Source organism: Ziziphus jujuba, chromosome 4 (genome assembly GCF_031755915.1).
Source record: "Ziziphus jujuba cultivar Dongzao chromosome 4, ASM3175591v1".
Classification (NCBI taxonomy): domain Eukaryota; kingdom Viridiplantae; phylum Streptophyta; class Magnoliopsida; order Rosales; family Rhamnaceae; genus Ziziphus; species Ziziphus jujuba.
Genome location: NC_083382.1, coordinates 12,695,154 through 12,721,489, shown reverse-complemented (window position 1 = coordinate 12,721,489; position 26,336 = coordinate 12,695,154). Strand labels below are relative to the sequence as shown.

Sequence of the window (26,336 nt, the reverse complement as noted above, 5' to 3'; positions counted from 1 at the left end):
AATAATAATTCATACTTTTTTTTTTTTTTTCAAAACTAGATGGTCTATCTTACTAGTACTAATATCAATACGTGGCATGTTGAAATGGTACCACATTATTATTATTACTACTTTTGATCCTGGACATTGTACAATATTTTCAATCAGTACAAATAAACACTTGGACGTTCCTAGTTTAACAGGTACAATTATTGTTAATTTTGTCATTTAGACTTTTTTGTGACATGTTGCAATTTTCCTAGTCTCTCAAAAAACAGTGTCTTTCACTTTCTTTTCACTCCCAAAAATAAAAAAAGTTCGGCTATTAAATCAATGATTCAATTTAATTTAATTTCTAAAAATAGATGTGTCATGTTTGATGAATGATTGAACAACATATTCAACTTCTTTGTATTTGTATGGTTGTTTTCAATCTATTCAGTGACAGCCTGAAAGCACCTTTCAATAGTTATCTGAAAGAGATGGAACAGTATACAATGAGCCAAAATCTAATAACAATTTGGACTTGGATTCTACACTTTGTCTTGACTCTTGACTCTTGACTAATACGTTTTAACCAAATTTATTTATTTATTTATTTTTTAATTTTGAAATCCTAGACAAAGAAAAAGTATTTTACATATAATGGGTTAGGTCATTTTTGTCTAACTAATGATTAATAATCACATACAATATAAATTGAATAATATATAACCTTGTTCATATAAACCTTATAAAATAATTTGTAATTCTAACCATGGGGAACATTTTCCATGTCGAATATTACCATTAAACCCTCTTAAGAAAGCCCAATTTTCTATCCCTCTATTTTACTATTTTCTTGATTTTTTGTAGTTTTTTTTTTTTAAATATAATATATATATTTTTTCCAAAATTTTCATGGGCAATTTGTTGGCAAAAAAATAGTTCAGCATACATAGAAAAAACAATTTTGATACACTTGATGAATCTAAAAAGCAATACAAGAAACAAATCCATGAGAATACTCAATTAATTCCTTCCGTCTCAATCAAAAAATAAATAAATTAATTCCCTCCGTACAGAGAATTAATTCTATATTTTTCGAACTTTATTATGAGGACATAATTCCTTGTTGAATCAAGGCACAAACTCGTAGTGGCATGAATTATGACCTGCAAGAGAGACATTTTCAACAAGTTTAGCTATATATATATATACATATATATATTATATGTAGCAGCCATAAAAGAGAAAAGAAAACCCCGTATATTCTATGTTGTTATTATTATTAAAGCCACATTATATGGGTGTTTGTCAAAGTTGATTTTAGTCAGTTCCAAACTAGAAAAACGGGTCTAATATTCTTAAACAGACAAACAGCTCCACATGGGAATCTATCCTAATCTCACATGGCCTACGTATACCTACCCCATTACAGCCACATGATCATGGACTCAATTCCATGCATGTGAATCAAAGAATAAAATAAAGGAAATACACACACACACACACACACATATATATATATATAGTATTAGTCAGATGAGAACATAATTAAGGACATAATAAGGATACACATCGGATAACATATTGTGGGATTAAATTTTCTCCTACAAAATATTATATCTTCACAATATTCTTAAGTTTTATGTCCTCTCCTGATCGCATTTAAATACAGACATACATACATATGTCTATTGAACTAGTACATACTGGGATCTAGTTCTGTAGTCATGGCAGCACCCTTGAAGTAGCATGAACCTCCTTTCTGTTTAAACTTCTGATAGTAATTGTTGAAAGCATAAGAAGCATGATCTATCACAGTATTAGGTAGATAACAAGGCTGGTTCAATTGAATCTTGCTGCAATCAGCACCTCCTCCTCCACAAGCCCAATCCATGGCTTCCTGCAACTCTTCATCTGGTGTCTGCTCGTCTGCTATGCACCATTGCTCAAACTCCCCTTCTACCACTTCAAACATATCAACAGCGTCATATGGAATCACAAAAACTAGCTACCTTATAATTTATCACAAGAAATAGTATAGCATATACTCTATCTTTCTCTATATATAGATATAATTCTTCTACGATGGGCGTCTAGCCACTTACAAGCACTAATAGGCGCCTATTATATATACATATATATATATATATATATATATAGTGCATTATATATTTGTGTATTAATTGAGGTGAAAACTAAAATGGGTAGGGTTTAGTTACCTGATTTTGGAAGTATTGATAAAAAGAGCAGAGCAAGCAACATCCATACCAAACCATTTGACATTTTGAGAAACAAGACGGCGAGAGAGGAGGTTCAGTGGTTCCTTCGTATATAAAATATAAATGGATGACCTATATATCCAAATGGGGGTTTCTCATGGCCACAAACCAAGTATACTGTTTTTTCTGTTAACGTTGCATGCTCACTATTCTATAAAGTAACTTCGAAAAAGAATAAAAAAGATATTGAATTCAATATAATAACAATAAATCTTTAATGGCAAAGATCCAACGTATGTTTTTTTTCCCCTTTTTTTATTTTTTTTAATATTTTTTTTGTATAATGATGAATGGGATCCAGGTAGACTTACCACATTCTAGTAAGAAAAGGTTATGGAACATGGATTACAAAACCAGATTCTACAGTAGAAACCAGATCTTAACTTGTACTTTTTAGACTTAAAAACAATGGGTGCCACCATGTTTTCCTGACTTTACACCATGCCAAAAGGTTTTCCTTATTCCCAAATAATGCTTGCAAACAGACCAAGATGGCAGAAAAAAGTTGTATATTCACCATGGTAAACATGATACAGTTTCAGTATATAGTGGAAGATGAAATGGGTTATATCAAGATATTCATTACACAAATCCAAACATATGGCATAAAACCTACAAGAAAATCCTACATAGTGTATAGCTGCTGCCTCTGATGACCATCACTTTCTGCTTCTGGTGACTGTCTCCCTCGAAGTAAAAAGATTTCAATAGGATGATACAATGTCAATACAGATCACATAATCAATTTTTTACCAAAATGAATGTTTGTAATCTTTCATCCTTGAAAGCCTCAGAAAGATTGCCCATCTCATTAGAGTTGGAAAGAGGAAAAAAAAAAAAAAAAAAAAAAAAAGAACAGATTTTGGCTCCATAGCATTTTATTGCCAACCTACTTTTCCTCAATGGAGAATCCAGAAAAAGTAGGGTATAGCAGACACAAATTTACAGATAACTAATAAAAAGAATCAAGGGTATGTACAGAAAAAGCCGCCATTTCTCTAATATATCTGTGGGGATAATCACATGCGTGGTACGGATGAAAACAAACCAGCCAAGCATTTCATTTTTTTCTTCTCCAATATGCATGCATGCTTGAATCTGTCGGTCAGGGTCACAACCTCTGGATTCCTGAAAGATGTCTCCGGTTAAACGAGTTCTTAAAGGCCATAATTTCCATAAGATGCCAAGTTAGATGCAGAAAGCACAACTACATATTTTGACATGTTTCATGCCTCAGAACAGAGCAATTCCAAGTAATATGAGTCATGCTGAATAGTTACCATGTTTGGAAAGGCTAGAAAATATCGTCAGGATTAGTCCTCCCACCATTCCCATCGTTGTAATGCTAGTAATTTGTTGGAGAACATTAAATCCTGACTGCTCATCCGAATATACTAGCGATCTATCACTTGGATGTTCACCATAAACAACCGTGTTGATGTTAAGTAGACCCTCTTAGCCAGACTCAAAAAAATGTGCCACTGCTGAATAAAGCTGCCCTACTTCAAATGGCTTTGATACATAATCATCCATCCCACACTTCATACATTCTTCATTTGAAGCTTGAATCACATCGGCTGTCATAGCCAATATTGGTGTGTGCCAATGGGCCACATTTCCGAACCTGTCAACTGATGCTTCTCCAGAAGCAATTGCCTCGTTCACCTCTTTCTCCATACAGCGGATTTTACTTGTTGCTTCAAACCTGTATGATAATGAACTAAATTAGTGTTGGAACTCATACTTAAAATGAAAGGCTACTGATGCCAAACAACAAAAAGTATTCAGAATGTATTACTTTTAATATCCTTTCCTCGATTAAAGGATTATCCTAGCATAGTCTCTGGTCATACTAATATTGTATAACGAAGCTTGTGTCCTTAGCCAGACAATTAAAGAGACATTGTGAAGTTATAAAATAATATTGCATGTTGAAACCTGAGTCTTAACCAAACAAGTAAAGAGAGACTGCGAGGTTATAAAATCTAAGAACGCATTCATGTAAATTATGTCCAATTTAAACAATTTTGCCACCATCAATTTTTCAATTTCTGTCACATGGTAGCCAATTAGTTGAACAGTTTTTAATGTTCTGGTTAGTCAAAGGTTTACCACTTCAACTCCCTTTCCACATACAAACACTAAAACATAAATTATAAATTCATTAATAAGCAGGCAGAAAAATTACCCATCCATTTCTGGCATTTGGAGATCCATGAAGCAAGCATCAAAGTTGTGGGGAGGCTCAAGCTTTGATAAAGCAGCCTTTCCACTATCCACACAAGTAACAATTGCTCCATATTTCTTTAGAGCTCCTTCTGCCACTCTTCTGTTCACTATATTGTCGTCCACCACCAAAATTCTCTTTCCTCTCAGTAAATTACCAAGAGTTGCCGGTTTTTTCCTGTTTGCAAGCCTCTTCTTACCATTGCCAAGAACTTCTTGGAAGCAGGCAATTAAGACACTTAATCGAAGTGGCTTGATCAGTACCTTATCTACTAAAGCAGAAGATTTGAGCTCATTCCGTTCATCAGGGCTAATGGAGGTAGCTAAGAGAAGCATCCTTGGAGGGTTTAAGGAGGCTTTGGCAGTGTTATTTTGCATGAGCTCTTGTAGTGACTGATGGAATCGTATACCAGTTTCCTTATCCCAAACATCTTTGTCAATAAGAACCATGTCCAAATGTGTGGGCCCAAAGCTGAAACGAAACAATCAACAATTGCATAGCATAGTCAAAATCAAGTCATTCAGTATACTTAAAAACAGGTTTTCTCCCTTAATTTTGTGAAAATACAGTTACTTTTTTAAAGCAGTCACAATTCAGATTGATGGGCTTTTACGAGAAAAAAATGGTGCAATTACACGCAAACCTAACTATTTAATTTTCCCAAGAAAAGAACTCAGAAAATTTTTTACCCATTCACCAAGATAAACATAAAATTCAATTTACAGCTGAAAAATGTATGCACAGTATCTAATGTCCCACTTTAGAGTGGGTCATTAAGATGCAAAAGAAACTATAAGATCATTCCAATTTTTTTCATAATGAAGATTATATGGATAACTAATAATTTATATATTTTTCCATCCAAAGGTATCAATGATAGTTATAAAACTCTTCCAATCTTTTTATTGATTATTTTTAATCATTAGAAAACTGTAAAAAATGAAAGAGAGGTGAAAGAGCAGTATAGCAGTGTTAGCAATGTAAATTCCACCTGGCATTGATAGTACTACATAGATAAGAGCATGCTGATTCCAGGCCAAAAGCTACATCCACGGATATACCCAACCTCTGAAGATGATATCTTGTGACCTCAGCCCGAATGGACCTTTTATCTATTACCAATGCTCTTAGTCCTTGAAACTCTGAAACAGCTGGATCATACTGCTGCCATTTTGTATCTAGAGAACTTACATCTCCTTTTCTGAAAGTTCCAGTGAATGAAAATGTACTACCGGTGCCAGGCTCACTCACAAACCCTATCTCTCCACACATGAGGTTGACCAGACAACTACTAATGCTTAGTCCAATACCAGTCCCACCATATGTTCTTGATGTAGAACTGTCAGCCTGCACAAAAGGGGTGAAAATCCGACTTTGTGCAACTTCAGGAATTCCAACACCTGTATCCTCAACTGTTATCAGTAGTTTGATCTTATCAGGTTCCTCTGTTGTTGTGCTGCTTAAATGTTTAAATTTTTCCCAGCTTTTCCATCTATCAACCACAGGAAATCCACTCAAAGTATTATAAGTTTTATTTGTCATATCTCCAACTAAATTCAACCCTTGTCTAAGCACTTCATCCATAACATCAGGTGAACCCATCACTTCATCTGCAAGATGCACTGTGACAAATATGTGTCCTTTGTCATGGGTGAACTGCAATTTAAAACAGAAAATTTACACTAAAGTTATTCAACCAGTAACACAATTTTAACACAAGAAGCAAAAATAGATGCGTGTACCAAAGAATTCCCAATATATAATGACAAACTTTGGAATCCCAAGCATAACTAACCTTGATTGAATTCCCAACAAGATTTGTGATTATCTGCCGAAAGCGTCCAGGGTCACCAATGACAACTTCAGGCACCAACTTGGAGACATAAACAGCCAGCTTCTCTCATCCAAAACAAAACCCATAGCCATGATTAGATAAGAATTAATATCAACGACTGTACAAAAACTAATCAATTCAGCAAAATCAGATTTGTCTTTACCTCGATCCCTTTTTCATTTGATTTTCCTGAGAAAAGCGATAAAACATTATCAAGTACTGCATGTAGATCAAAAGGCACATCTTCAAGTTCAAGCCTGCCCGATTCTATTTTTGCTTGGTCAAGGACCTCATTTATCAGTGATATAAGGTCTTCCCCACTAGCATGAGCAGTTTGGGCATAGTCTTGTTGGGTTGCATCAAGATCTGTATCCATCAGCATTTGCAGCATACCTGGAAGGTAATACAATTTGAACAACATTACTTAGAATTAAGAACATTGCATACTAACTATTTTTGTTAATGATTTCAAAATTACCTAAAACACCATTCATTGGTGTCCTGATCTCATGGGAAACAGTTGCCAGAAACTGCAAAACAGAGAGATATTCAGCACGCAGGAATATCATGTACATAAGATTGATATCATGAGGAAAACTTAAAAATAAAATCTCAAACAATTGATTTACCACTGTAAATCTGAAAACCAAATTCCTTCTGCAGAGTGCTACAGTTATTACAAGAATTATTAATTGGTATGACAGAAAACACAACAATCAGTACAAGAATAAATAAAATGCACCTGCGATTTTGCAACATCCGCAGCTTCAGCGCGAACTTTGAGTTCCATCATCTCTCGGTAGTCAGCCTCCACTTTTGCTATCCGACTTATGGCTGCATAAAAAATATGGCCAACTAGCAAAGTAATCACTAGGACTCCCAGTGATGAATTTATTGCTGTCCAAGGTAAAGGAGGTTTCTGCTTAAACCTGCAGCAAAAGGGAAAACATTTTGAGGGCAATGGTGGTTCCATGACTTTGGCTGGATATTTGATGTGAATCTAACCTGCAGTGCATTTCATGCTTGCGAAGTGGATCTCCAAAGTCAAGGTTGCTAATATGCAATAGGCCAGTATCAGTCACATCAGTACCATACATGTTGATAGGTGCAGATGCATTAGTTGTATCATAAACATTCACAACAATTGTTTGCTTGCTGGCAAGTTGGTGCAGAAGCTTCTCCACCAGAGATGGGACATCATAAGATGCACCTAGATACCTGTTAGCAAAGCGGTTCTGATTTAAGAACTAATTTCTGCTTCTAACATATGCCACAAAGTATTCAACAACAATAACTACACAAGTTCACAACCATGCACGGCATCAGGAAACTCTAGGCAACATATTATTACCCTACAGTAGCTTCAATGCGTTGATGAGCGGTAGCATCTGAAGGAAGGTCTGTGTTGTAGACAGCAAATGTGAGCACCACACCAAGGTGATTGGACTTCAATAGCTTAAAAGGGGATGTCAGTACTCCCTTTCCAGTTGCCCTTGCTCGCAAGATGTTCTCACGGTCTTCCTATATTATATCAGAATAGCAACTCTGAGTTTCTGGCATTAGCATAACCAGGCAAACTGATGCAAATTGAAATGACTTTACAAGAAATGCTCACAAGCATAAAACTTTTCGAAGAACTTATAATATCATGCAGCACTTAACAAACTATAGAGATTACATTCAAGAGGCTGGATAGAGTTCTAAAGAACTGATTGGTACAAGTACCCCCACAATCAGAAAATTAACAAGCATGGAAATGGTTGATTGTTTCTGCCATTGTTGCAAACCGAACCACATGGCAAAAGAGTAACAGAAAAAACACAGCATGAATCTGGGTGCTGAAATCACATCCCAGTGACAGCAAGACATCTTTGTTTTAATAATGGAGCTTTGACCAAGCCAACGCAATAGACTGCAGAATTCCAATAAATATGGCACCTTAACACTCTATTCGATGTAACAAATAGAAGTAACTCTATGGTTCATCAATCAGCGTATAACTTGGATTCTACCCTAAATACACATGGCCTTAGAATTTAGAACTATATTATGTCCCGAGCATTTAAAAAAAAAAACATTTAATTTGTCAAATTTGTTAGGGAGAATTGCCAGAACATGAGGCTAAAGTAATCAAGACTTGAAGTCACTTTGTATAAGGAAGACTTAATTGAAAATCTGAAAGCCAACATCACCTTTCCAGACATCATGTCAATGGAGACAATGTGGGAGACAGTTTCTTGAGAAAATATGACAGGTGCATATTCATCTTGAACAGGAGCAGGATCCAAATTTTCTGGAATACAATCTTGTACGAGAGTCTGGTCTTCTGTTTCCATTTTCTTTATTGTCCATCCATGTTGCTTTTCAAATTGTTCCCTCTCAGAATGAAGCACTTTCAAAGCATAAGCAACACCACTAGTAAGTGGTCTCTCAAAAGCTGTTCTCTCTGTATATTCACCAAATGTTTTCTGCAGCACAAAGAAAGACAAAGATGTATAGGTTGAGATCAGCATAACAACAAAGTATCATTTCTTTAACACACACACACACACCCAAAAAAAAAGAGAGAGAGGGGCATTCTTTCACATATAGCATAATTATGGCCTTGATTATCTAGTAAAATTTCTTGAATTGCATAACCACGAACAAAACCAAGAACAAAATACAGGGTTGGAGCTACTTCTAAAGCCTAATTGCTTACCCTAACTGATCTTGTAATCAAATTCTGCTAAATCCCATTAGTGTTATTTTAAGGTTTTGATGATAATTTAACACATGGTGAACCCCCAACATGTAAATAAACTATACAAGAATAACATCAACTACATATTGTATTACATATAAAATTTCATCAGAATTGAACCAATTATACAAATTTTGGCTAAAATTTATCCATTTATTTCTTTACTAATTTTTATTAACTTTGATCCATAAGTAATGCAGACAGGTCAAAGTTCAAGTTATTGTATTGATGGTAGAAAAACCCAATAGGTCATCACATCATAATTGAGATTGTAAATTACCTGATCAATTGCAGAAGGATGTTTCCCATGGTGAAAGGTAGAAACAAGAATGGCTAAAGCATGAACATGGTTCATGCTGACATTAAATTGGTCCTGCAACATGCGGGCTCTCTCATCACACATATTGGTTAGTGTTTCTTCCCTCCTCAAAATGATTTTTCCATTCAAGTGCCAAAATAACCAAATTGACATACTGACTCCAAACACCACAAATACAATTAGAAGTGTCTTCCTCCACTTTCCAGCACCCTTAGGAGGATTATCAACTTGATGTTGCTGTTTAGGTAGCTGCTTCTGTGGCCTAGCCAGTGGCCTTTCATTAACCAGCTTCTTATTAATCCGAGCCAATGGTTGATCATGAACCAGCTTCTGCTGCTGAGCCAATGGCTGCTCTTGCACCAGCTTCTGCTTTTGCTTCCTCCATGATTTCAAAGTAAAACCAAATATTTTGTAACATACAATGATTCCAACAAGGACCCACCAAACTTCTTTTAACAAACTACACAACATTTGACAATGCTCCCTTGGACACTCCACCAATGCCTGTGATTGCAAGATGTTCTCAGCAAATCCATACAAAAAGTTATTATTATTTCATGTCACACTCAAAAATATAATTTTATGTTTACAAACTATGAGGTAACATTGGATTACAAACTAGTCTAAATATTTGCTATATTACATGCATGGACCAGGCCATACATCTACAATTAAGATTTACTGACATTTTATGCAGTTAGGATAAGAGGGCTATTTTATGAAGCTTAACCTATGTTTGGCAGAGGGTAATGAGAGCAAAGAAAGAGAGAGAGAGAGGAGAAGAAAAGGGTAGTACAGTTGTGAGGAAACCCTTCCAAACCAACCAAAATTAATCCTTCCAAAAATGAAGGGATTGAGAAAGGTGTAGCACTTACACATTTTTATTTACACTAGACCTTCCTTTTTTATCTCGTACCAAACAAGGGCAAGATACATACTTTTTTTCTTCCTTGTTATACTAAACAGCAGGAGAGCTTAAAAAACAAAAAGTACAAAACAAAATTTAAATGGGTGGACTTCATTGTCTTCGGTGGTATTGGAGTTACAACGTTGGAGTTATCTGTCTTTTGTTATATAAATTTTTCACCAACAAATTCAAATTAAACAGAGTTATGAAAATAAAACTTGTTTCAGAGAAAGGCTCAAACTGTTAGTAACTACCTTTCCAAAAAGCTGATAAGTTGAAACCATATATTGTAAAGTACATGATACAGATCTGCTCTTTAGCAGGGATAGGTAAAGCTTCGTGGGGATATTCTCATCCTGAGGAACAGGACATTGGTCCATAGATTTTACAATTTCTGCAACTAATTTCTGCTGCTTTTGAAACTCTAGCTCCTCCGAACATGGTAACTTCAGAGAACAGGCAATGCCATCACTAAATGACATTTGATATCTAAGCTCTTCAGTACATTCAAGGGATGCTATCTGCAAGACACATAAAATAGAGAAAGTTATTGGAAGAACCTAATATGTGAGTCCAAAGCAAGGTACATTTTTTGTAAGTATGCAGTTTGTTCCTATTAATATTCATTTCAACAAAGGGGTCTCGGGGGACTTCTGCTTAAAAGAATATCATATTATCGAAAGGGACAAACATGTGGCAGATTGTCTGATAGTATCTGCCAGAATGGAAATCCAAACATGCATGTGTTCTTGTTGTTGTTTCATCCTACTTTCCCAGCATGACAGATGTTTATTATTGTGTCTGCTAACAACCTGCTATTTTTGTAAACAGTTGTTGTCTGTTCAAACAAATAGCAAACTTGAAACAGATCATCTATAATTGTATGATATATATATATATATATATAAAATATATCATTGACTTAATTCATTTTTTTATTCTTCAATAAGCAAATTGCAAAGTATTATCATTATTGAACTCAATATAAAATCTCGACCCAAATACTTCAAACATAATTACATCGCTTTCAAAACCTGATAGTCTATTATAAAATCACCAAGCGTTGAACTATCCACGCAGCTTAAGCTTATTTGAGAATCGGTAACAAGCATGTTTCAGAAAAATGAAAAGTTGACTTTGTCCATGCAGCGAAAATATACTAATTTCTCAGTCCCTTTCTCAATCACAATTATTTTTCAGCTAAATTTCAATTCAGTGTGCAATTATTTTCAAAAACAATAGACTGACTGCAAATTATATCTTCAGAAAGAAAACCAAATAGAACGAAGCCATCATGTTCACTGCCATATTAATCAACGACAATAAGAAACTTCAAAATGACTTCTTTATTATCAATACCCAGAAAATTCAACTGAAACAATCAAAAGGGGAAAGAAGAAGAGCCTACAACTAGTAAAGTTTTTAACTGTAAGTGACATTAAGGAAGAACCTGATCTGATTTGGAAACTAAGGAAGCTAAAGCAACAAGCTGGTCCTTGCTAATATTGAAATGGTGCTGCAACATTCGAGCTCTTCCTTCACGAGAAGCTAGAGTCCTCTCTTTCCTCCCCAAAGTCCAATGGTTGAAGCTCAAGAATAACAAAATGCTCCCAATTGAAATAATACCAAAAAACCAGAGAAATAAAAGCTTCCTTCTCCATTTTCTGACACAGTTAGGCCCATGCGGAGACTCCTTTGTCTTCTTCAACTTGAATTTGGCTGGTAATCTTCCATTCAGACCAGAGATCTTGAAATTCAGAGACATACTAAACAAAACCCACCTATGAATCTTCACAAGGATTCTTGAAACCTTGAAAAACGATCCTCCTTCAGAAGAGCAACTCATGAAAATCAGACAGCTATGAGAAACCCCCTCAGTCAGAAACAATTCAGCTTATGAAAATGAAATTGCTGCAACTATCACAGAACTCATCGAGATCAATGCTTTATGATAAATCCACCACAGAAGACTCTACCAAAAGGTGAAATTTGCAGGAGACTAACTAAATCTTTGCAAAGCAAGCTCCAAATTATCCCCCACTATACCAAGAAAAGCTAAATGGTATCCGGTCCCTCTTTTGCTATCCTCCTCAGTTTTTTTCCATTTTGCAGTTCAATATAAAATCTCTTTTCTTTACACATACAGTGTGGAGAGCATTTAATTCCATCCACACGGCACCTTTTTTTTTTCACTCAACAACGCAGAAGGACTAACAATCATGCCCAAAACAACAAGCTGAACAAAAACCCAGTAATCATTTTGGGAAAACCTGTGAGGGAATCATTTAATGAGATAAGAGAAAGAAATTGGCCTTTTCCTATATCTAGCTCTTCCTACCTCTCCACAGCAGAGCTCTGTACAAACAAAAAAGAAAAGCATCAAAGATGCAACATTTTCAAAGAAAAAAAACCCAACACCAAGAAAAAAAGAGAAAAAAAAAAAAAACTTGGATTAGACCCAGTTGGTTTCTCTAGAATTCCAACTGGAATCAATGATCAAAGCGAGGAAAAAATTGAAAAAGAGGTGCTTCTTTTCTTTTTTAAACCCAACACACACTCTCTCTCTCTCTCTCTCTCTCCTCAGTTTGGTGTCCAACAGTTGATATGAGGTTGGGCACATCATTATCTCATCATCCAGTGGGGAAGCTTAAGCATAAACAAACAAAAACCCGAGATCAACACCCCCATCAAAATATTTTTCAATAAAAGCACAAATTATTCCCCCCAAAAAAAAATAAAAAAAAATTCAACCTTTTCAATATATATATATTTTTTTATTTATTGGGTCTAACTTTTATTTACTCTGTATTTGTCATTCTGGGTCTCTTTTACTTTTGCAAGGACTTGAAAGTGACTGTACCATTTCAGTGTTTCAAGATGGGGTATTTGTTTCATCCTGCTCTGCAGATATACGGAGATGTAAGTAGAAGAAAGAGAGTGTGTGGTCATTTTTATTTATTTATTTATTTTTATTTTTTTAGGTGAGAGAGGGTAGAGGAAGAAGGAGACAGTGGCTTCAGTTCAGACTTGCAGAGTTCAATATTTTTATTTATATATATATATATATTTTTTTTTTTTTTATACTTTTTGTCAAATTTTTTTTAATTCAAACAATACGGCAAAAGATCGGCAATTACTCGGGAATTGGTGGCAAGTGGTTTTCCATGCGGCTGGCCTTTTTAAGATTCTCACAATGTGCACTGTGTTTGGATGGTTTATTAATGATGTGGGCATCAATGAAAATATATGTCGGCTATATACCTTACCCACCCAACTTAAAAAAGAAATATATAAAATATAAAATAAGATTTATTTTTCATTCTTTTTGTGAAATGCACAACTAATGGGGACTTAAACAAAAGGCTTCCCCTTTAAACTAATCTTTTTAATCAATAACATGATTAGTCTCACCATTATTACCTTATTTTTTTAATTCCATTTTTCAGAGTTTGCTTCAGTGTTACCAAGTGTACGTTACATGATTTAATCTCAAGAATAATACCACTCAACCCAATATCATAAGCAAGAGACACACAAAAAAAAAAAAGAAAAAAAGAAAAATAGAGTTGTTTATTTTTTATCTCTCACTAGATATCTATAATAATCATTTATATGATGAATATTAGATCTTAAAGCATTGGAAGTATGAATTATAATCTATATAGCATAAAAATTAAAAGAAGTTTACTGTTTGTATCATATGAAAATTTGAAAAAGTTAAATATTTATATTATATTTATTGATTCTATTTAATATTAATGTATTTTTTTTTATTTTTTTTATAATTCTATTTTAGAAAGTATTTTTTTATGTAACACATATTTGACACCAATTCACATGATTTTAGCACTATTTTTTTAAATTTTTTTGCTGCTTAAATGTTAGCTTCAATGAAAGTTGACTCGAAAATATTATTATATGTAACCATGGTTAATGATGGTTCACCCAAGCCTAATAGTTTCCAACTCAAAAATTTATCACCAACCATTGAATGGTCAAATTAAGGTGAGAGGGAAAGCTAAGTACTCTAACAAATACTATGATATATCTGTAGGAACATGCTTTCTAAATCACAGTCAACCTCTTTCACCAAAAAAAAAAAGTCACATTCATCCTTTATTGCATTTTCTTTTTTAGAAACTTTTTATTTACTTTTTTTTTTTTTTTTTTAATAATTGTAATAGAAACTACCAAAGTACATGTAAGAAGTGGCTCAATTTTGTATGGGCCACCATTAAGCAACAAATTGTAAGCTTAATAATTGCTATATCCAAATTGGAATTAATCAATCACTGATTTATTCTTCATGTAAAGTAATCTTCTTAAACAATTGCACCTTTTTACCTTTTATTGTCCTTAGATAATATAATTAAATTAATTTTAGATAAAACATTCTTTTCCATAATATCACATAGATAGCTAACTACATGTTTACACCATGAAATAAAATTCTTTTTAATTATATTGATAATATAATTAAATTAACTTGAGATAAAACATTCTTTTCCATAATATCACATAGATAGCCAACTACATGTTTACACCATGAAATAAAATTCTTTTTAATTATATATTGATTTGATTCTATACTCCTTTTACTATTTATTTAAAAAAAGAAAAAACAAACTTTTTTTTTTCCCTTTTTTGGGCTCAAGCGAAAACAACAATGTAGAGAAAAATCCCTGGGAATAAAGCAAAGTGATGGGATATAAATAATAGTTCATTAAGATTTAACCTTTTCTACTTTATGGGAAAAATAAAAACTAAAAAACAATAAAGGAAATAACAAATAGCTTATGCTTTTTTTTTTATTTTTATTTTTTGGGTCCTCTTGTTGTGGTGTGGAGTGAAGGGATTCACTTCGTGTTTTTTCTTTTTTGTTTTTGTTTTTTAATTTTACTTTTTTCTTTTGTATTAAAAGAAAAATTAATCCCAAGTCAAACAAAATAGATATAATTCCATTTTAGCCTCTAAAGTTTGTTTTATGCCAACAAGATCTACGCAAGGTTTTGAAGATATCAATGCAAACAAATAGGGATGGATATTAAACTCAAAAGGGCATGAACAATAAAAGAGATAAATAAAAACCTTTTGAAATGGAAGATGATATATTTTTGAAACTAGAAATGGATCAAATTGAATATTAACCACCCAATAAAACAGTTATTTTAGGACAAGTTAAATGTCATTGATCTAATCAGTTATAATTCCATGTATGAAATCCAATGCTAAAAAATCTCCATTCCCAAATTCATATGGACAAAAATAATAGAAAATAAAAACCAAAAATATAAAGGAGGTCAGATGGGAACTAAGAAAAGGATAAACAAACATGGCCTTGAGAGGGAGCAGTGGGCGCCAAAATCCAAATCCTCGGCCTGGGGGGTCGTGACGAAATGAAGTGGGTCCCATGACAGCTTCATCTGACAAATCACGCTTCCCATCTTTTCTTACCCTTTTTTTTAATATTTTTTTAACACATTAAAAAATAATAATAAAACAAAAAATAAAACAAATGGGGAAGCATCGAAGGTCGACACGTCAGCGAGGATGTGGGTCCCTCAAACTGTTTGTGCTGGCTGTAAATTGTAAAACGCTGTTGCTGTTTTTCATAGAGAGAAAGAGAGAGAGTGAGAGATTGAGAGGAAGCTTGGGCCCACCACCCCACAATCAAAACTTCTTTTTCCGCTACCCGACAACGGACCAGGTTTAGTTTTTACCACTCACTCACTCACTCACTAGCACATGCTCTACGCCTCCTTCACTTCCTTTTCCGAAATTACCAACTTACCCTTCCATTCTCCTCCCATGCACATGTCATTTCCCTGTTAGAGTGGGTTGCTTTCGTAATTTTATCTTCTTCTTTTTTTCTTTTTTTTTGTTTGGGGGAGTTGTTGTGTGTATTGTATGAAATTATGAGATTGTTTGTCCCTTCTTTGTTTCCCAACCTAAAATTACTCACATAGGGAACAAGTCAATACCAACATCAATTTTGACTTTTTGAGTTTTTGTCTTGGTAAGAACGTTAAACTATGGTGTGTGTGTGTGTGTGTGTATATATATATATTTATATTTTTATTAATTTTATTTATCAAAACCAACTATATTATGTCTGTTGGAATTTATAAATTTATTATATGTTTATATTTTGTTAATTTTTTAATATATAATATTGATAGATAAATTAGGTCAACAACTAGCTGCTTTTTAACCCTATTGATTATGATATTATGATTTTATTACTTGCAAATACCAAATTATATTTGGCACAATCTATTTTGTTATCTCAAAAGTCAAAATGTTGCCAAATTGTCTCGTTTGTTTTTTTTTTTTCTTTCCCTATCTCTCTCTCTCTCTCCCCCTCTCATTTTTACACTAAATATCAAGTTTTATAATCCTTTTAGCTATATTCCTTGGGTAATACGATTTTACCTAATATGTAGTTTACAAACTACATTTATATGGGCAATTAATATTTACGTACATGTAATTTTAATAAACTTATATAATTGTACAAAATAAATACTATGCAATTATTTTGGGTGTACTGCTTCATAATCTCTTGTGGCTCTTTTTTTTTTTTTTTTGGCCTGTTGGAGAATAGTCCAAATTATTGAAGTTATTGTTGTTTTTATGTATGCAATAATAACTTTTTTTTTTTTTTTGTCCATATCTTTCATGTCCCACTACTCATAGCAATTCCAATAGCCCTTGGAAAAAAGCCATAAATTGCCTTTGGCTACCTAAGAGAAGGTCACTAGAAGAAGATAACCAACCTTTTTCCTTTCTGAGTCTGCCCCACTACTACAAGCATAGAAAATGACATATAGCCAAAAGTAAAATGAGAAATTCCATCCCCTTTATTTTTTCTACCCCACAAAAAACCAAAATTTTAACTATAAATATAAAATTAATATACCTTAAAATAGTAATATCATTAAGAATACATATTCAGGTTCATAATTTAAATCTTAATCTAGATATATTCCCACCTTTTCAATCTTAATGAATTTTTTTTTTCTAATAATAATACATGATAAAAAAATATATATATTGATAGAAAATGTTTTTTGGACGTCTCACAAATAGACAGAGAACGCTACACCAAACGTCTAGAAGTGGCAACCAATAGACAACCAATAGATAAGCTTATGTAAAATGGATTTGATCAATAGTTTCTTCATTTACAGTCTTAAAATCTCAAAAATAATTAGATGGTTTTAGAATTATATGATACTTAAAATAAATTTTATGAAATCTTCATATACAATTCATATGATGTAACAGTTTTTAATGAAAAAGGGTCACCGGATCTTGGAAGCATATGAAATTTGCTCTTAAAAATCCATCTGGGTCCAAAAGAAAAAAAATAATAATAATTTTTTTTTTAATATAAACGAATAAAAAAATAATCATGATGCTTGAATCAATAATAAAAAGAGTTACTGTAGAATTTGTGTGCCATGTGAAGAAGTTGATGGTGGGGTAGAGGGGGAAAAAAGATTCTTTTTCAGTCCCATAAATATTAATCATCATGATCTATATATAACACATAATTAATAGTGCTATCTTTTCAGTTTTTTGAGATTTTAAGTTGCAAAGATATCTTTCACCACTATAAACAGTATCCACTTTAAGATTAGAGTAGGAAAAATAAACAAATAAAAAAATATATACACTGTAACCATTGCTTTGTCTGGTTCACTTTGATACGTGGAGCATATTATCTCTATAAAAAAAGCCTTCATCTTCTCCAATTTTTTTTTTTTTTGGGGGGGGGGGGCGGGCTTGGAGAGGTAAAAGTGGAGTTTAATGGGTGCCAAAGTCTAACACAGAACATTCCATAAGATTTTGTTCTTTCATTCAAATTTTAAGAGAAAAAGTTTTTGATACTATGCTTATCAATCACTCTGGATTTCCATTTCAATTTGAACCACATAATCTTAATATTTATTGCAGCTTTCTCTCCCTGTGTATGAAGGATTTTGCTAGCTAGCTAGCTAGCTATGAGAAAAACTTTTGCAGTAACTTGGTGGATTTTATTTTTTGTATTTATTTTTTTAAATGTTTAAGCGTCTATTCGGTTTGTACTAAAGTTGGTGGAAATATGACTCTTTTGAAAAGGTATAGTTTTTCAGTTTACCTGTTACTTCTATATTTTTTGAAAAGTTAATTTAAGATATCTATTTATTGAGTTTAAATGCTTTAACTAGAAAACAACTACCTTTTAAACTTTACCACAAACCAAAATGGAGTTTAAATGCTTTTGAAATTATTATTACTATTTAGTATTTTGGAGGGGGGCTTGTGGGAAAAAGCTCTGTTTTATTGAGCATATATATTCACACTTGATAATTAAATTAAAACATATTCTCTTGAATGATTGACAAGTACATTTAATATATACAATCAAAGTACATTATGAAAATTTATTCAACCCTTGTGCTTCAAGAAAGTAGGAAAAAGAAAAATGATAAATTAGATCCCCAATTCTTAAACTACATTTTATAAGACATTTCCTGAGTACAATCCTTTAATGAGACAACAAACAAATTTTGTTTTCAATGAGTTGTACCGCTTTTATGAATATATTTATAAAGCTTATTTGACTAACAATATTATAGTAATTTGTTGCCACCCTTTGTGTTTCTCATTCTTACTTATTGTACAAATAGCAATTTTTATTTTTTTTTTAATTTTTTTTTTGGGGTCCCTTTTGGTTCTATAATGAGTTTAAGCCATAAAAATTAATAATTTTCTTAGAATTATTTAATGATATGTTTATAAGTTTATTTGACAATGATTTGCCTTCAATTGTTTATTTATAATTACTTCTTTATGCATGTATGATTCAATTTTGGTTGCCCAAGACCAATCAAAACCTACTGACAACTTACAAATCATTAGACAAAACAAATTAAATACCATGTCTTACAACCCAAGTCTGATGTATAGCCACCTAATCTGAAAGCAAATGAGACAAAAAATTATTATACTACATAATTATTTCATAGTTTAATAATAACAATTATAATAATAATCGATTACTCTTTTAATTTTTTGAATAATTGTCTCTTTGTATTTAGCTTTCAATAATGGCAGGTATTCATATGGAGAGTCGACCAAATAACTCTTAGTTTACGATAGTCCTAATTTTCATTTTAAAAAATTCAATTACTTGTACTTTAATTGTTAATTATTTCTTTACTGTTGTAAAAAAAAAATTCCCTTCATTTATTATAGTTTTGAAAATATATTATTTCTTCTACTTTCTTTTTATTTTTTGGGAATATTTAAATTTTACAATAATTTTAGGAATTTCTAAATATCAATATCTTAGTGTGTTTTTTTTTTTTTTCAATTTTATAATAATAAAATTATATTGCCTTCTTATTTGCAAGTAAAGCCACTACTACTTTCTATAGCAAAGACTCCAAATTCAAGTACTTCATTTTTAATAAAAGAAAAAACGTTAAAGAAATTTTTTGTCAATGTTTTTTAATTAATTTCATGAAGAACATTTGTTTGCATTATTTTCAATATTCAATTAAATTCAGGAACTGATCTAGACATCAATCGCTTTCTTAACATAAAAAAATCAAAGTTGGTCTCATATTTTTAGCATTTCTTATTATCTAGCTAGTTGCTTATGGAAGAAAAGCTAAAAATCAAAGAGCTAAGCAATCTCAGGATCGTGTGACTTGTTTTTTTGGGGTAAAAAAGCAAGTATATAACTTATAGAATATTTTGTTTCGGTAAACATGCTTAACTTGTAGAATAATACCAACTAGATATGACAATTTAATATGTGAATGGCTAATGATAATGTACGGCTGTTCACCTAACGATATTCATCACAATCAAAAATTCAAGGATGGAATGAAGTCCAATTTCCTAAAAAATAAAAAATAAAAAATAAAAATTCTTCAGAGTCTCAGAATTCAGTCAGCTTCCATTTTGGCATAGACATGACTTCATACCTACCTGCTTTTACAACACATGAATTGATTTGTCTTGAGGCTTATTATCCATGTTTTATCTTAAAAGACAAAATAGAAAAGTTAAGAAAAAAAAAAAAAAAAAAGAAGAAGAAGAAGAAGAAGAAGAGCCTATCTAACAATATTATCTTAAAATATTCCAAATAAATACCCCCCCCAAAAAAAAAAAAAAAAACCACTTTAAAATTATATTGTTTTTTCATCATCCCTTGGTAAGTATATAAAACCAATTTTGTGCATAAGTAATGCTACGGGTGAAAATGTGATAAATGTTATTTTTTTTTTTATGAGATTTGGATTATTTTTCATCCTTTTTATATGCTATAAATTTTATTCCTACCATGAATAAAGTGAGAATAAATGACTTAGATCTTAGACAAATTTGGGGCAAAAGATTCTAGCTAGCTAGCTAGTATTTAGTTTGGCTTAATTCCATAAAATATTATCACAAAAATTTGAAACATTGAAAAAGGGAACAGAGATTTGAGTATCAATACCATTCTACTTTGATTTATTGCTTTTGTTGTTAGCTTTTTGGTCCAAATTCTAAGCAAAGGGCATGGTCTGCGTAGATAGTGATGATTCAATATAAAATCTTTTTGTTGAAGATCACATAATCTTCAATTCTGTCCTTACGTTTATGAAACCCTTTTTTATAGTTTCTGTATGACCTGCAAAATATGACTTATTCTTGGGTCACAAGTTGGAAGTCTTCAAACCAATTTGGTACCCTTTTTTGTACTTAGCGACCTTATTAAAGCAATCACTTATGATAAAAAAAATAATGAGACAATTCTTTTTTATTAATTAAAAAAATGTTTTGTATGGAACTTATTTTGAACATATTAAACAAACTTTTACCATGTAGCTATTATAGTATATAAATTATTTGGGTTTATTTTCTACAAGGTTGAGCTACGGTTCTTTAATATGATAACATAGCTAAAATTTAAAGAATAAAAAATCAGTCAAATAAAAGAAAAAAAATTAAATATTTTGACCAGTTTCATGTCATAAGAAATGAGAAAATGTTTATGTTTGTTTTGTGGGGCATATCTTGCTAATAAAAAATGGAGCTTATCTTGTATGATAGAGAAGGCTGAGATTGTGTTTTGAGATCTTGCTCCACCAGTTTTGAATGCTTGTGTTATTGATAGCTGCTTTTGGATGTGATATGGGTATGCTTTTGTCGTTTTCATTGTTTGTAAGTTTGGCTTGGGAAACAAAGGAAAAAAACTGAAGAAAAATATGTTATCTTTTTTTTATTTTTTATTTTTAGCTGAATAGGAAAAAAGACATGACAACAAGCATTATTTTTATTTTTTAGGGAAGGATGGCATCACCAACAAAATAATTTAGACTGCATTTGATTTTTGAGTTCTTCTAAATCCTTTGAATTAATTAAAACCAAGATTGGTCTGTATGAAAAGTCCAATAGCAAAAAATTATTATTATTTTCTGGGAATTCAACTTCCCAAAATCAAACAAGAAAAAAAAATCATAGAAACAACAGTATTGTATAATAATTCAGCGCAATGTGATCTCATCAATCAAACTGACCTGCAAGAGTACCATGGAATTGCCATCTTTTCCAATACTTGATTTCACACCAAGCTGTCCAATTCCAACTAGACTACTGGATTCCAACATCAAAGCTTCAAGCAAACCCCAGCTTGTCAAGAGGAAAAGTTTAGAGACATTTGTGCCCTTTACTGTGTTCAGAGTATCCAAATTTCCTTATAATATATATTATCAAACTAGTTCCACCCGAAAACACCTCTCAGTAATGTAATGAAAGACCTACCTACTAAAAATTTGGGAAAGTAACAAATCCCATCTGCCATTTCGACATATTTTACATTATAAGTTGAAAAAATAGTTTCCAAAAGTAAAATCCATATATATATACTGTTCTCTATATTTTATCTTTTTATGTTGTTTGAAAACTAGAGTCATAAACAAAGATGGCATTTCATTCACATTAGGTTCAGCACAGAATGAAGTTGGGAATGATATAGTTAATCATACATTAAACATCCTAGAAATTAAAAGCATATAATCCTCAAGGATTCTTCCTGAATGGAAGGCGTTCATTTGAGCCCTCTGTCTTAGGTGGGACATTGTAGAGTAGATCATGCACTTTGTTATATATTAGCATCTGTGAAGGATCACCCCCACCACTGCTTTGCGATGCCCGTGAACTATCTTGAAGCTTTAACTTCTCAAATAGATAATTCTTCTCAGCTTCAGCCTCACTCATCCGCTGTTTCAGGTAACTGCTAGCATATTCTTCTTCTGATTTGTCCGACTTAGCAAGAGCAATCCTCTGCAGCCTCTCCGCTTCCCTTTTTGCTTCCTCTGCCTTGTGTTGGAACATATCAGCTTCTGCATGTTTAAGCCTCACAATTTTCTCCAGCTCTTCAATCTGTAGTTTCTTCTTCTGCCTGTCTAGCTTTAGTTCCGACACTTCCTTTGCCTTGTCCTGGAGTTCACGGTCACAAGCCTCAACAGCCAAACGGGCTTTCTTGTACATTCTCATCTTCTCATCAGCTACCAATTCCATCTTCCTTATAGCCTCCTTCACCACCTCAGCGATTCGATTACAAGCCTCTTGAGGGGCTATTAGTCGTCCACCTTCCCCATTTTCAAGGCTCTTTGGTGAATCCACCTCAAGCTCTTCATCAAGAACATACAACAAATAAGGGAATAAGAAATCAATACTAAATATCTGACAGCAAACAATCATGATGAGAAAAGAAATCTGAAAGCTAATAAAGATTATACTCCTCTATCAACTTCAAAATTGTTTCTGACTAATTTTATACTTTAATTAAATTTGGACATTGATTTACAGATATTACAATACAATCTACTGCTTTTTAACATTCTTCAAAGTTCAGAACCAGTAATCAACCATTATGTATCCTACATTTGATCTCTAGTATTCCTTGATCTGTGGGTCTTGCCCCAACCTGAGTCTGTCCCATAATATAGAACCAATATTCAAGTTATGGCAACAGATCTGGATTTCAAAATATGAAATAAAACATGAGAGGCCTCGGAAGCCCATAACAAAGTATTTATAGGGATATTCCTTCAATAAAACCTGATCTTGGATGTAATTAAACTCTGTATAAGCCACTGACCGTGATAAGCCCCATTGAAATTACAGACAACATAAAGAGAAAACATGCATACTTCTATGAATTAAACTACATACAGGGCCAGCCGAAGAAGAAAACAAGAAAAAACTATGTACAGAAAAATATAATCTGTCAAGAGAAAACATGCATACTTCAACGAGGTCATTTGAGCATATACATGGAGATCCAGATTAGTCATTTAACCAAAGACATTTTACTTTCCACAAATTAATAGTTCAACAGAATATACCTTGGAAGAATATTAGTATCGCTCTGCAAGCTGCTGTTGACTCCACAACCCCATTTTTCAAATTTTCTTTTAGATCGTCACACTTCCAGAAGAGTTTCTGCCCCCGGGGGTCTTCACTCCCATGAAAGATCCTACTTACAAAATCAAGTTCTCTCATCAGAGCATCCCGGTCCCAGGCAGGCGCACAGTGTTGGAAAACATCTTTGACCCAACCTAGCAGTTCAGATGTCCGGTTACAAGCTCGGCATCTGAAAAGCATTTCACTGGGACCTGCTCCACTTTTAACTGAAGGACCCATGCATATTAGTCCATCACGGATAGCACAGTCAGTGTGAGTCCAATGAGAGCACAAATCACAGCCAACCCAGCGGCAAGTGTTCACTTCAAAATCAAACTTATTACAGATTACACACATACAAAGATTACAGAAGCCATTTCTGTTGGTGCAAATCTCACAGGTACAATCATCAGCTGGAAGCTGGTTTTGGCATGCTATATTCCTGCATCTTTTGTAAACAAAAACCTCAATGAGGGAGGTCTGAGAAAGACTGACATTGGGATGCAAAAATGCCAAAATCCCTGTGTTAATTGCAACAAGGATTTCAAGCTGTACCCTGTGCGCCCTAATCAATGTCTTAGCAGTTAAATCAGCCCTATTCTGAACATACTTCTGCAAAATAAAAAATTCCTCTCTATGCTGTGTACCACCATTTCCATCAAGGATAACCCGCAGGTTGTTCTTTACTTCTTCTAGATACTCATCAGGTAAACGATGCATTTTTTCAGATATTACGTCAACCCTATCTCTTGCTATGTCCCGGAGTGATATCTTATCTGCACTTGAAACACGCCGAACAACTGATTGCTCAGGGCAATCATTATCCATTTTCCCATTCTCTATCTTCTTTGCCATGATGGCATCAGCAGTAGGCCAAGTGTCTCGAGAACTGGCACTCTCTGTAGGGGACTCACGAATATGATCAGAATTTGATCTGGGTTCCTCAGGGGAGAACCGAGGATCTGAAGAGACAAGAGACAGAGAGGTCTGTAGGCCTCCAGGACGCGGCTGCTGGCGTGGGGGTAGCATTTTCGATGAAGGCTGGTGGTGGATATTAGAACCAGATGATGTACCCATCAACCAATTCTGCTATTCTGTAACTGCAGGTAAAGAACGTAATTCATTATGCACCATTACTACTACTATAACATTTTCTCTTAGACAAACAAAATCTAGCCCCAAGATGAAGCGGAACAAAAGCATATCATTTTCCTTGCACTGTTTCCATACAATAGAGCTCCATAAGGATTCAATAATTTCTATGAATATTGACAGTAAATTCATTGCAAATTTTCCATCTAGACCTAGTTCCCAAACCTGTTATTTCCAGGGAGAAAAAAGCAATCCACTGCACCCCACAAATTCATCATTTTTCCATATAAAATTTCCCAGATATATTCATTTCAGTAATTTTCTTGAGAACTTAATCCATCTGTTAATTCATATAAAATCCAGTGTAATAACTTTATATAATTCGTATTGTGAAACTCACAATTCACTTTAAACAAAAAGAAAAATACTTAAAAGAACGTAGATCAACAAATACTCGGCCACAGCTAACGAAGTGAAGCAATAAAATTCAACCACAAGCAACGGTCATATAATGAAAAAAGAACAATAATAATAATCATAATAATAAAAGAAAAAAAAATCACTTTGAAATTTTTATTGACAAGAAATAAAAAATAAAAATTAACATATATATAACATAATTAGTAGATCTCAAAGTTAAGATGCATGACATGACTCTAAAGTTGTACCTCCGCCTGAAGAATCTTTCCTTGATACCCAGAAAATAAACTCAGGAAAAATAAAAATCCAAAATTTCAAATCTATCTAGCTTCTCAGCCTCTCAAACTTCCTTAAAAGAGAAAACAAGAAGCTACTTCCACTTTGACTGCCGTCTTAATTTCAATTCCAATCAGTTTAATATAAAAAAAGAAAAAAAAAAAAAGAACCAAAACATTCTATTTTCATTTTCCACCGTTTTCTCAGCAAACAAAGAGGAAAAAAGAAAAAAGAAAAAAATCAAAAGCAAGAAAACCCAAAGAGGGAGAGAAAGAGAGAGAGAGAGAGATTAGAAAGAAAAGCTCACCGGTGGACACGAAGCCCAAGGAGACACCCCAACCAGCTAAGTAGATCGATTCAAGCAGAAAATGAAAAGCAAAACATTGTGAAATAGATTTGGGGAATTTTAATTTTTCAAAAAAGAAAGACTTAAAAAAAAAAAAAAAAAAAAGAAAGAAAGAAAAAAGAAAAGAGATTTTGTTCCCGTTTTGCCCTTGAAACACGGAAATGGAGATTTAACCTGCCAAAAACCCTAGACTTACAAAAAAAACAAAAAAAAAGTCCACCACTGGTCAGCAACAACGGACAAGCCGTATACGGCTGGATTTTTCAACGCTGGGAATGACCGGCTCAGCCGGTCTTTCATTGGCGGTTGACCGGATCACCACGTTTTTATATTACGTGCTGACCTGTCACCACCGCCCCGAAATACTTGTCGAGGACAAAGTTGTAATTTCGAGAGGCGGAGTGCTTTGACTACTGCTCATGGTTTCCTTCTTTAATAAACTACTATTTTGCCAAAATTGCTGGCTGACGTGTCTCT

The 26,336-nt window shown here is 33.2% G+C and overlaps 3 protein-coding genes across 5 annotated transcripts; all 3 read right to left on the bottom strand.

Annotated features, from left to right (window-relative positions):
* Positions 1–917: 917 nt before the first annotated feature.
* LOC107406672 (glucan endo-1,3-beta-glucosidase 4) lies at positions 918–2,606 on the bottom strand. The gene is made up of 3 exons (XM_016013840.4): positions 2,187–2,606; positions 1,675–1,932; positions 918–1,133 (listed from the first exon to the last, which is right to left on the bottom strand). The coding sequence occupies exons 1-3, from the start codon at positions 2,248–2,250 to the stop codon at positions 1,099–1,101; spliced, it is 357 nt and encodes a 118-aa protein (XP_015869326.3). The 5' UTR covers positions 2,251–2,606; the 3' UTR covers positions 918–1,098.
* A 132-nt stretch (positions 2,607–2,738) lies between these two features.
* Positions 2,739–12,976, bottom strand: LOC107406671 (histidine kinase 2). Of its 2 annotated transcripts, XR_001580599.4 has the most exons (14): positions 11,727–12,976; positions 10,531–10,797; positions 9,331–9,873; positions 8,500–8,775; positions 7,659–7,828; positions 7,313–7,525; positions 7,050–7,236; positions 6,786–6,837; positions 6,471–6,700; positions 6,269–6,367; positions 5,465–6,129; positions 4,435–4,944; positions 3,527–3,951; positions 2,739–3,374 (listed from the first exon to the last, which is right to left on the bottom strand). XR_001580599.4 is itself a non-coding variant. In XM_016013839.4 (13 exons), exons 1-13 carry the CDS (start codon positions 12,120–12,122, stop codon positions 3,702–3,704), a joined length of 3,858 nt encoding a protein of 1,285 aa, XP_015869325.1. In that variant the 5' UTR covers positions 12,123–12,976; the 3' UTR covers positions 2,739–3,701. The 2 variants fall into 2 exon arrangements, 1 of the variants encoding a protein (XP_015869325.1); XM_016013839.4 differs by having other exon boundaries at positions 2,739–3,951.
* A 9,253-nt stretch (positions 12,977–22,229) lies between these two features.
* LOC107417007 (OBERON-like protein) lies at positions 22,230–25,979 on the bottom strand. 2 transcript variants are annotated; one of them, XM_016025564.4, is made up of 3 exons: positions 25,821–25,979; positions 23,668–24,825; positions 22,230–22,950 (listed from the first exon to the last, which is right to left on the bottom strand). In XM_016025564.4, exons 2-3 carry the CDS (start codon positions 24,800–24,802, stop codon positions 22,337–22,339), a joined length of 1,749 nt encoding a protein of 582 aa, XP_015881050.1. In that variant the 5' UTR covers positions 24,803–24,825; positions 25,821–25,979; the 3' UTR covers positions 22,230–22,336. The 2 variants fall into 2 exon arrangements, with proteins under 2 accessions (XP_015881050.1, XP_015881051.1); XM_016025565.4 differs by lacking the exon at positions 25,821–25,979 and adding an exon at positions 25,486–25,794.
* Between the last annotated feature and the right edge of the window lie 357 nt (positions 25,980–26,336).

Bases quoted from the DNA above. Each gene is read 5' to 3' on its own strand.
- LOC107417007 (XM_016025564.4), bottom strand. From the start codon at position 24,802: ATGGGTACATCATCTGGTTCTAATATCCACCACCAGCCTTCATCGAAA. The intron at 22,951-23,667 runs GTATATTCTGTT...TTCTTGATGAAG, and splicing joins GATACTAATATTCTTCCAAG to AGCTTGAGGTGGATTCACCA.
- LOC107406672 (XM_016013840.4), bottom strand. From the start codon at position 2,250: ATGTCAAATGGTTTGGTATGGATGTTGCTTGCTCTGCTCTTTTTATCA. The intron at 1,933-2,186 runs GTAACTAAACCC...ATATGTTTGAAG, and splicing joins ATCAATACTTCCAAAATCAG to TGGTAGAAGGGGAGTTTGAG. The intron at 1,134-1,674 runs GTATGTACTAGT...TCTCTCTTGCAG, and splicing joins GACTACAGAACTAGATCCCA to GTCATAATTCATGCCACTAC.
- LOC107406671 (XM_016013839.4), bottom strand. From the start codon at position 12,122: ATGAGTTGCTCTTCTGAAGGAGGATCGTTTTTCAAGGTTTCAAGAATC. The intron at 10,798-11,726 runs GTTCTTCCTTAA...TGTGTCTTGCAG, and splicing joins TAGTTTCCAAATCAGATCAG to ATAGCATCCCTTGAATGTAC. The intron at 8,776-9,330 runs GTAATTTACAAT...TTTGTGCTGCAG, and splicing joins ATCCTTCTGCAATTGATCAG to AAAACATTTGGTGAATATAC.